Here is a 12,049-nt window from a genome sequence, read left to right as displayed (position 1 = left end):
TTATTCTTTGGTAGGAAATTTGAGTTAGGGATTCACTTTCTTCTAATTTTTTTCATATTAACAAAGCTAGCATTGACCACCATTAATCAACCATTCCAATTGAACCTTTTCTTTACAAATTATCACATATCCTTAAAAACTCTCTGTCTCTTCATCTCTCACTCTCTGAAAATGCAATCCCGTTCCTTCACAACCCTGTCTTTGGCTTTAATCATTACTATAATCTTTCACTACCCTTCAAAATTTGTATCTGCAATTGATGAGCGATACCAGAACTGCAGCGGAACATTTGATTGTGGAAACATTACAGGTATTAGCTATCCTTTCTGGGGATCAGCCCGACCTAATTACTGTGGCCAACCGGACTTCTGGCTTGATTGCACAGAAGAAACCGCAGTGATCACAATCACGAATCTAACTTACCAAGTCCTTGACATCTATAGCGAGTCACGGACTCTTAAGGTTGCTAGAACAGACTACATAGGAGGAATCTGTCCTAATCTCCTTCACAACACCACTTTGAATTCAGCTTCTTTCAATTATTCTTCGGGCATTCGGAATATAACTCTGTACTATGATTGTCCTGCTCGTTCGACTGCAATTACTACACCTCAAGGGTTTTCAAGTCAGTTTACTTGTACCTTAAACGACAGCGATAGCAATGGTTTTTATGTGACAAGAAGGCTAAGTGGTTATGACAATGCAATAATCAGCTTCTTGGTATCCTGCAAAAATAACGTTACTGTTCCGGCAACAGAATCAGCTGTTCTGCCAATAGAGATTAGTCCTACAGAGGAAAATTTGATTGCAGCTTTAGAGGAGGGTTTTGGACTTCAATGGACTGCAAATGATTCTACTTGTGCCACGTGTAAATTGTCTGGTGGGCTGTGTGGTTACAACTATACCACTAGTTCATTTGCTTGTTATTGCTCTGATCAGGCTCAACCGTTTAGCTGTGGAACAACAAATCAACAGGAATCAGGTGTGTCTTCTTTTTCTTTCTCCTGCTTTGCCTTGCTTAATAACGACTCTGCTTCTTCGTCTCCTCCAAGATCGGTGGTTTTCAATGGAAGAGAGAAAAAAGTTGTAGAGACCCCAAAAGAGCAAGAAAGAAAGAGAAAGAGAGACGATAGACTAGGGTAATAAATACGGGTTAAATGGTAATTCACTATTCTTGTCTCGTTGGACAACCTATGTGAAATAAATGTGAGACAATGTAAAGAGACACGCGGGTATATGTGTATTTCAATTAGTTCCATTAGACATTCTGATTATCCATGTCATCAGGAGACACAAAATAAAAAAAAAATAAAATTAAATACTTAATTGTCACAGTTTTCTGTTCAAAAACCAAAATAGAAAAAAAAAACTAAATACAAACATCAAAATTAACATTATCCATTAAAATTTTGATAGCACTTGCTTTACTTTTATATATAAGGGAAAATTATTTCATCCTTGAGGTTTTACAAAATTAATTATTTCCTTACGTTTTTATATATTAGGTATCTAGTCTCCGAGATTTGTATCTATCTCATTAAATGGTCCTTCTGTCCGATCAACTCTTCTTCCGTTAAATAAGACTTAAAAAGTAAGAGAGATGAGATAAAAGTATTTTAAATGGAAAAATATGATACAATCCATGTGGTTTATGAAATACAACTAAATCGTCTCTATCTTTTTTAAAATATATTAATTTTTGAATCTTTTCAGCTAAATCAATAAAAAAAACATAGAGATTAAAGGTGAGATACTAAAACATTATACTAAAAAAATTACAGTACGGCCTATATAATTTGAAAAATACAATTAGTTCTTCCTTATATTTTTAAATGATTTTTAAAATTTATTGAATTTATATAGTTGCATAAATGGCGATTTGGGGCGAAGAGGAGAAGAAAAAGCATGGTGACTTTAATTTTTGTCTTATCAAAAGGGCATTTTAGTCTTTGATTAGATATTTAACAGGAAAACTCATTAAAATTAAGTGGAAGGACCACATGAAAGGAATCAAACCTCGGAAACCGATAGAACGATGAGTTAATTAATTTTGTAAGAACCAAGGGACAATAATTATTTTCGTGTGACACTAATCCGTCCCAAACTTTATTTCATTATGGTCATTCATCGCCTAATATTTCTGACACAACTGATTACTGCAGGAGACAAATCAAATATAGCAGGAGACAAATCAAATATAGCAGTGAAACTTGGAATAGGTACGATTAAGTTCTGCTACGAACATACACGTTTAAGTCGAAATAAAATTAGTTACACAGTAGAAAATCTGAGGAATCTTTTTGCCATTTCAGGACTTGGCACAGCAGTGGCAGTTGCAGCTATTTTCAGTATTTGTTATTGCATCATTAGAAGAGGATTTTGGAGCAAAACGAAGAACACAAAACAAGAAAAAGACATAGAAGCATTCATCATGAACTATCACTCTCTCATGCCACAACGGTATTCATATTCAGACATTAAGAAAATTACCAACTCATTTGCTGATAAACTAGGTCAAGGTGGATTTGGAAGTGTGTACAGAGGAAAATTAAAGGATGGTCGATGTGTGGCAGTAAAAGTTTTAAATAAATCTATAGGCGAGGGAGAAGAATTTATTAATGAAGTTGCGAGTATTAGTAGAACTTCACATGTCAATATTGTTACTCTATTAGGATTTTGTTATGAGAGGACTAAAAGAGCTTTGATATATGAATACATGCCTAATGGATCTCTAGATAAATTCATATACGATTTAGGCAATCAGCTAGAAAGGAAAATGTTATATGACATTGCAATTGGCATTGCTAGAGGTTTAGAATACTTGCATCAAGGTTGTAATACTAGGATTGTGCATTTTGATATAAAACCTCAAAATGTCCTTCTAGATGATGATTTCTGTCCAAAAATCTCTGATTTTGGTCTTGCAAAACTATGCAAGAGAAAAGAAAGTATAGTGTCAATGTTGAGTGCGCGAGGGACAGTAGGGTACATTGCTCCAGAAGTGTTTATGAGAAGCTTAGGAGGGGCTTCTTACAAGTCTGATGTGTATAGCTACGGAATGATGATCCTTGAAATGTTTGGAAGAAGAAATACTAGTGATATTAAAGCATCAGAGGGCAGCGAAATGTATTTTCCAGATGAGCTTTACAACTATCTTGAAGCAGGAGAGAATTCTAGTATGAATGAGAATGTGATAGAAGGAGATGAAGGAGAGATGGTGAGAGGGATGATAATAATAGGGTTATGGTGTATTCAAACAAATCCATCAGATAGACCATCAATGACAAAGGTAATAGAGATGTTGGAAGGTAGTTTGCAATCTTTGCAAATTCCACCAAAGCCTCTGTTCTTTGCAACTACACCAACTGTAGAGGTAGAGTACTCATCTACATTGTCATCAGCAGCGGACATGATCCCAGAAGCATGAAGAAAACATTTTGTCGTAAACAGAAATTTGGACATAGTAGGCATTGCAAATTTCAGAATTTAATTGTTGAAGTAGCAGAGTTTGTGAAAAACCAACCAAACCAATTAAGGGTTTTCTCGTTGCACTTTGATCTATTTCGTGTTTTGTTCATACGGTCTGATCATGTAATAGTATATAGGCTATTTATGCTACACAAAATTTTAATCTCACCAGAAAACAAAAGCATATAGCCATATACCCACTTTCCAGCTTAATTTCAACAATGTTGAATTCAAACTGAGTTAAAGCAAGGAGTAAGAAATAGAAATACCCACTTTAACATCCTTTAATTAATTTAACTCAGGGATTGGTTTAAGAGGCATTGTGAAGGGCAGAATAGCTAGAATTACGTTTCATTGGTTAAATAATTTACATTTAAAAAAAAACAATTAATTGCAAATTTCTGAATTTAGTAGAAATCAAAATTCTATTCGGATTTATATTCTTTTAATACTCCGATTATCATTTCGCCTATTAATCCGATTTCCTAACGACTTTAGGAATAAAAGTTGCCAGTATAAATAAATTGCCCAAGCATAAATCGCAAAAATCACTTCAATTCGTTTCTAAGAATTAATCAACATGGAATCAAAGCAAACCATTACCTTGAAGACCTTCGACAATAAGCTTTTCGAGATAGAAGAAGCCGTGGCTATGGAGATGATTACTGTGAAAAGTTTTTTCGATGAGTTTGCTGATAATTCTTCTTCCTCGTCTAAAGCTACCATAATTCCTCTCCCTAACGTGTCATCCGCGTCGCTTTCTTTGATAATAACTTACATCGAGGATTACTTGAAGTTGAAATCTAATCCAACCGATCTCAAAGCTTATAATGCAGAATTTGTGAAGAAACAAGCTGGAGACATAAAAGAATTGATTTTGGCGGTTAATTATCTAAACATCAAGTATTTGTTGGATTTGCTTAGTCAGGCCATTGCTGATCATATTAATAACAAGAGCGTCAAATATGTTCGTCGCTATTTGGGGTTTGAGAATGATTTTACCCCACAAGAGGAAGCTAGACTTCGCGAGGAGAACGCTTGGGCTTACGAGGGTGTTGATCAAGATTAATTAATTTTATTTTTTTTATTGGTTTGCTCGATTTGTTGCTTGGACCTTTCCATGGCTTGTTTAGTTAGGTTGGTAGTTTTATGTCAGTTTCATATTTTAACTAGTGGTTTGAATGATTAAGTAGTAATGATCTAGGTGGAATAGAATAACTCGCTTGAAGCGTAATGATTATGCGATTCATAATATGTTTCATTCTTTTTCCTTTTTTCGGTAGTGTCATTTTATGATTATAGTAGTAATTTTATTTCGGCAATTTTAGTGCATGATTTTTCATCCCGTTAAAATATCTTGACAAGCTTATTGTCCGAATGAAGAAGTTGAAGATTAGGGTTTGGATTCGATTTAGTTTTTTTTGAATGATATTTGGACTTGAAGTTTGTTTTTGGATTTGTTTGAGCTTCAAATTGGTATATACTTGTTTAAATATTTTGATAAAGATAATGACAATCTGTCAATTTGTTATTTGTTATTTCTGATATGTATAATTAGTAGTATAGTTATAATAGGACACTCCTGTATATAATGTATAGATGGGTATTTTCAGAAATCAATTGGAAACTCAAATACTTTCATGGTATCAGAGCAAAAATCCTAACTTCTCCTTTCTTATTTCTTCGTCCTTTCTTCACCATTCTTATTTCTTCTTCTTCCTTGTTTATTTTATAATGGCCGAGAAGATTCATCCTTCCACAACAATTACCAACATCAAAACTCATATTCCAATAATTCTAGATTATGAAAACCCTCAGTATTCTAATTGGGCTACCCTTTTCACCATTCATGCTAAAGCAACCCTTACATATGATCACATAAGTCCTTCGAGTGGTGACTCTCTTGCCACCGTCAGAACTGCTGCTGAACAAGCATAGTGGGATCGAATCGATAGTATTGTTCATCAATGGATCTACGGAACAATCTCTAATGACCTTCTTAACACAATTATTAATCCCCAGGATACTGCTTTGGATGCCTGGAATAGTTTGGCAGAATTATTTCAAGACAATAAAACTTCTTGGGCTATTCATCTTGAAACTGAATTTGCAAACACTAGTTTGCGCGATTTCCCAGATGCGAAGGCATATACTCGCGCGTCTTAAGGTACTTGCTGATCAGCTGGCCAATGTTGGTGCCAAGGTTTCTGATCAACGATTGGTGATGCAACTTCTGACTGGGCTAACGGATTCTTATGACAGTTTTGTCACAGTAGTCCAGAATAAGGTACCTTTTCCCACCTTTGCACAGGTTCGGTCTATGCTTTTTCTTGAAGAAACTACTAAAGCTGAGCGAGCTAAAGTCGATGCTACAACAGCATCTCCTCCTACGGCTATAATGGCAAAATCTCCTCCTGTTGAAACATTATCATCTAGTCAACAATCATAGAATCAGTCTTCTTATTCTGCCAGACCTAATAATCGAGGACGACATGGAAATAATAGGCATCGTGGCCGTGGAAATTATTTTGGAGGACGTGGCAATAATTCTGGTGGATTTTCTCATCCATGGCAATATCCGTTTCTAGGAGTATGGCAGCCTTCTTATTATGATCAGCAATTACAGTTGCACCAGTGGGCTGCACCTCCATGTCCTTATCCTTCATGGAATTATAGGCCTCCTGTCCCGACACGGTAACAAGGAATTTTTGGTCATTCACCATCAAAGCCACAGTCTTCTGCTCCATTGCAGGCTTTCTATACTGCTGCCTCTAGCAGTTATGCTCCCACAGACATTGATCAGGCTATGCATACTTTGTCGTCAAAATCGCCTGAGGAACATTGGTTCATGGACAGTGCTGCCACTTCTCTTATGACTGCAAATTCTGGTAATCTCACTTCTTATTCTAATTTGAGCCGAAATAATGGAATAATTATTGGTAATGGTAGCACTATTCCAATTCATGGTCTTGGTCATGCATTATTACCATATACTAAACCTCCTTTGCATCTCAACAATGTTTTACATACTCCACATTAATTAAAAATCTTATATATGTTCGAAAGTTTACAGTTGATAACAAAGTTTCTGTTGAATTTGATCCTTTTGGATTTACTGTGAAGGATTTTCTGACGGGGAGCCACCTTCTAAGGTGCAATAGCACAGGTGATTTATATCCATTTACTGATTCTGCATTCCATTGCGTTGGACCATCTTCTGTTCAGTCTGCGTTTTCTGGTCTTTCTTCTTCAACATGGCATTCTCGTTTAGGTCATCCTGGGAAAGATGTGCTAGTTTCTCTTAGGAACAATAATTCTATTTCTTGTAATAACGATAAGTTTCCATTTTGTAATTCTTATCTATTGGGGAAATCTATAAGACTGCCGTTTCATGCTTCTAGTTCAACTACAAATATGCCATTTGATATTATTCATAGTGATTTATGGTCAGCACCTATTCCAAGTTCAGCTGGTCATCGATATTATGTTTTGTTTCTTGATGATTTTACCAAATTCTTGTAGACATTTCCAATATCACATAAATTTCAAGTGCTTAGTGTCTTTATTTCTTTCTCTAAATATGTTCAAACACAATTTGGTAAGACAATTAAGCATTTACAATGTGATAATGGTGGCGAATATAACAATGTCAAATTTCATGATTATTGTATACAAAATGGCATAGTTTTTCGGTTTTCTTGTCCCTATTCCTCTTCTCAAAATGGTAAAGCTGAACGTAAAATTAAAACCATCAATAACATGGTTCGAACTATTTTGCTTCATGCTTCTATACCTGCACGTTTTTGGCATCATGCCTTATCAACTGCCACCTATCTTCTTAATATACTTCCTAGCAAATTATTGAATTACAGGTCACCCACTCAAATGCTCTACCTTAAATATCCTTCATATTCTCATTTACGAATATTTGGGTGTTTATGTTTTCCTTTAATTCCGTCTACCACCATTCATAAGTTAGAGCCAAGATCTAAACCTTGTGTATTTTTAGGATATCCTTCAAATCATAAAGGGTATAAGTGTCTTGATCTGTCTTCAAATAAAATCATCATTTGTCGACATGTTAAATTTGATGAGAATCAGTATCCTTTTTCCAAATTACCTGCTACTAACACTTCTGAATATGATTTTCTAGATGGTAGTTTAACACCGCTACAGATACACATGCTACATAATTCATCTATTTCTCCAACTACCAATGATGAGCCTTTACATGTGTCATCACCTGCTCCCATTATACCAACTTCACAACAACATTTCCCTGCACCTTCCAATAATATGACACAACACCATGCACCTGTCAATAATTCCCAAGCTCACTTAAATCCACCTGCACCTTCTCATAATATGACAACTCGTAGTAAATCAGGAATATTTAAGCCTAACCCAAAATATCAGTCTTATGTTGCTACTTCTTCATCTATTTCTCCTATACCAACAAATCCTGTGTCAGCTCTAAAAGACCCGAATTGGAAAAGTGATATGCTTGATGAATTTGAGGCTCTCATTAAGAATAAGACTTGGGATTTAGTTACTCGTCCAGCAAATGTCAATATTATTTGATCAATGTGGGTTTTTCATCATAAAAAGAATTTTGATGGTTCATTTGAGAGGCATAAAGCCCGTCTTGTAGGTGATGGCAGGTCTCAGCAGGAAGGAATTGATTGTGAGGATACCTTCAGTCTGGTTGTTAAACCTGCGACAATCAGAATGGTGCTTAGCCTGGCAGTTTCGAAGAATTGGTCCATTCATCAACTTGACGTCAAGAATGCATTCTTGCACGGTAATCTCAATGAGACAGTTTATATATATCAGCCTTCGGGATTTCGAGACTCCTCCCGGCCTGATCATGTATGCTTGTTAAAGAAGTCTTTATATGGCTTGAAGCAAGCCCCTCGCGCTTGGTACCAAAAGTTTACTGATTTTGCGGCAACAATTGGTTTTATTCATAGCACATGTGATCATTCTTTATTCATTTATCATAAACATGCAGAAATGGCATACATATTACTATACGTTGATGATATAGTTCTTGTAACTTCATCAGCTGCTTTAAGAAAGGACATCATTACTAAATTAAGTGCTGAGTTTGCAATGAAGGACTTAGGACCACTTAATTATTTTCTCGGCATTAAAGTTCAACGCAACAACACAGGTACGTTTTTGACGCAACAAAAATATGCTGCTGAACTGTTAGATCGTGCCGGCATGACTGAGTGTAAATCGAGTCTCACACCTGTGGATACAACAGGCAAATTAGGTGCTCAAAGTGGTGAACCGTGTTCTAATCCTAAGTTATACAGGCAACTGGCTAAAGCATTACAGTATTTAACTTTTACTAGACCTGACATTTGTTATGCAGTCCAGCAAATCTGTCTCTTTATGCATGCTCCAACTGAACAGCACATGAAGGCTTTAAAGCGGATACTGCGGTACATTAAAGGAACAATTCATTATGGTTTACAGTTATATAAATCATCGGCACATTCTCTGGTGGCTTACACGGATGCCGATTGGGGTGGTTGTCCTGACACCCGCCGCTCTACTTCTGTTTACTGTATATTTCTTGGGAATAATCTTATTTCTTGGTCTTCAAAGCGGCAACGTATAATCTCAAAATCAAGCTCAGAAGATGAATACAGAGGAGTCGCTAATGTTGTTTCTGAATCTTGTTGATTGAGGAATCTTTTGCTGGAACTACATTGTCCGATATCAAAAGCTACAATGGTATATTGTGATAATGTTAGTGCGATCTATCTGTCAGAGAATCCAGTTCAGCATCAACGCACTAAACATATAGAGATGGATATTCATTTTGTGCATGAAAAAGTTCAAAAAGGAGAGGTTCGAGTTCATCATGTTCCTTCTCGTTATCAAATTGCAGACATCTTTACAAAAGGTCTTCCGCGCGTTTCGTTTGATGATTTCAGAAACAGTCTAAGTGTTCGCTCCACTGCCCCTTCGACTGAGGGGGTGTGATAGAGATAATGACAATCTGTCAATTTGTTATTTGTTATTTCTGATATGTATAATTAGTAATATAGTTATAATAGGACACTCCTGTATATAATGTACAGATGGGTATCTTCAGAAATCATTTGGAAACTTAAATACTTTCATATTTAATGGGGGAATAAGGCCTCTAAATTGGGGGAGGAACTGACTGAATGAAAATTAATTTTAAGTATGTGGGAAGGGTTTTCCTATAATTTCACATCAAGGCCTCTACGGCTGCGATTCCAGAAAATCCAAGTGATTTGCCATAAAATTGCACCATCTCTGCCTCAAGATGGTTATCGCAGCGTCTTCATTCCGATTCCATGCAGTGCTCGGATATGTGAAGAAAGGTAATACAGTGTGTAACAGTTGTGTCAGTTTCAATGCTGTTTGTGATATGATCTTGTCTCGTCGTGTTTGTGGATATGATCTTGTCTCGTCTCTAATCAAACGATTTGCTACCTGAAGTTCACACTAACGAGTTAGTCATCACCATAATTATTAATTTGTTATATTGTTGCTCCAATTTTTGTGTTGGCAATTTTGTATTTTCTGCAAATATCCTTGCACATTCCATCTTTGCAATGAAGTTTGAATCATAAAGATAACCAATCATTCCTACAATATTGTTCATGGGAATTTGCGCATAAAATTACTGCATTATTTTTTACTCATATTAGAGATCTTTTTTAGAAGAATAGAGATATTAGAGGTGAAATTGATATGATTTATTTGTTCTCTTCAGGGAACAGCAGATGAAGTTGTTGATTGCTCTCATGGGAAACAGCTTTCGGAGCTTTGCAAGGAGAAGTATGAACCATTGTGGATAAGCGGGGGCGGACATTGCAATCTTGAGCTTTATCCAGAATTCATCAGACATCTGAAGAAGTTTGTGCTATCGCTAGGAAAATCAAAAGCAGCCACAAATGGCTCTAAAAAGACAACTGTGTCAGAAAATCAGAACAAACCATCTGAGAGTGGAAGTTCAGATACTTTCGAATTGGGTGCTGACCTTCCTGAAATCTCTAGAAATAGTTTAGATAGTAGGCTTGAGAAGTCTAAGAAGCCAGATAAACCTGAAAAATCCCGGATGAGCACTGACCGTGTTGATAGATTTAGGAGAAGAAAAGGCTTGGTCTGGTGATTGCTTACGCGAAGAGCTCCAATAAAATATGTGCATGGATCCACTTGAGAAGGTAGTGTATTTTTCACTCTTGCTTTTGTAACGAGCAACAAGTTTCATATTAAATCATTGCTTCTGAGTGTAATTTTCTACATAAATGTCATATCTGTATGTATCTTAGAAGAAGAGTCAAATTAAGCTAAATCTTGCATTTTAAGTTTTTAACTCCTCTCTAAAAACAGTTGCTCTGCTCATTTCAAATTTAGCTAAATGTTAATAATGTTTTGTGCTAATTTTAGAAAGTAGTCATCATGTTCTTGTTGTCATAAATGTGGTTCTTTTCCGCGTTTCATAGCTGCTTGATGTTTGGAATTGGAAATTGGCTGAGCCAAATTTGGAAAAATTGAACAATCGAATTGAATCAGTTCAATTTGATTCAGTATTTTACAAAATCCTACTGAGCTGATTTGGTAAATTGATTCTATTTTTATTTTTAGTGGAGAACTAAATTTTTTTGTCAGGTTTGGTTGTTATTAAATAAAAATAACCTCAATTATGCTTTAAATAGTTCAAAATCAAATTGAACCGAATTGAATTGGTTTAGTTTGATTTTATGCACTATTTAGTTTTTGTTCAATTTGAATTAAAAAAATATCAGCCTACTGAGTCTGCCTTACTTCAGCTTGGTTTGAACCAGACCGATGAATGATCGCCCCTATCTGAAAGTATCGAGTGATTGAAATCAAGGGTTTCAATATATAAGCCATCTGAAAGATTCAAAAGACCTTTCTTTTGATTGTAAATAAAGTTTAAAAATAAAAGATTAGTTGCAAATTCCTATATTTAGGACAAATCAAATTTCTACTTGGATTTTCATTTTTTGTAATTCTAATATCACAATTTGGCCTATTAATACCAATATTATAATTTTGAAATAAAGTACCCAAGCATAATTCACAAAAATCACTTTTCCTATGAGATTGCTAATTGGTTTTACATATATACCGTACATAATACATGTGTGTATATACACTTTGTATTTACCGTTGATGCTATTGCTAGTCGTCGTCGTTGTTGTCGCCGGTCGCGATCGTCATAGTTGAATTATATAAGCTATATACGGATAGTTTGGAGATTACTGATTTATTTTTTATCAATATTGACATTTCTTAATTTTTATATTTTTTTTTTTTGAGTTTTTGTTAATTTAGAAATCTAATTTTTAACAAATTTGTTAAGTTGTCCCTTGAAATTAAGATTTGAAAAGGCCTATCTAATTAAGAAAATTTTAATATTTGAGTTAATTAAAATTTGGGTGGAAAGGGGGTTAAAGGTATGGTCCCCATTTTCTTAACTTTGTTGGTTTCTAAATTATAAAAAAATTAAGGGAAGTACTTTTTTTTTTTTTTTTTGAAAGAGAAGGGAAGTACTTTTAAATTTCTG

General features: G+C 35.2%; 1 protein-coding gene and 1 pseudogene across 1 annotated transcript; both read left to right on the top strand.

Moving 5' to 3' along the window:
- LOC105638804 (LEAF RUST 10 DISEASE-RESISTANCE LOCUS RECEPTOR-LIKE PROTEIN KINASE-like 2.7) lies at positions 1-3,613 on the top strand. Its single transcript, XM_037638823.2, has 3 exons — positions 1-982; positions 2,163-2,219; positions 2,313-3,613. The coding sequence occupies exons 1-3, from the start codon at positions 172-174 to the stop codon at positions 3,425-3,427; spliced, it is 1,983 nt and encodes a 660-aa protein (XP_037494751.2). The 5' UTR covers positions 1-171; the 3' UTR covers positions 3,428-3,613.
- Positions 3,614-3,925: 312 nt separating this feature from the next.
- LOC119370558 (SKP1-like protein 1B pseudogene) lies at positions 3,926-4,705 on the top strand (annotated as a pseudogene).
- Positions 4,706-12,049: the final 7,344 nt, after the last annotated feature.

This window comes from Jatropha curcas, chromosome 4, assembly GCF_041381405.1.
Source record: "Jatropha curcas cultivar XTBG-Jc1 chromosome 4, XTBG_Jcur_1.0, whole genome shotgun sequence".
In the NCBI taxonomy this organism is placed as follows: domain Eukaryota; kingdom Viridiplantae; phylum Streptophyta; class Magnoliopsida; order Malpighiales; family Euphorbiaceae; genus Jatropha; species Jatropha curcas.
Note: the sequence above shows the minus strand (reverse complement) of the source record. Positions and strands in the feature narration are given on the sequence as shown.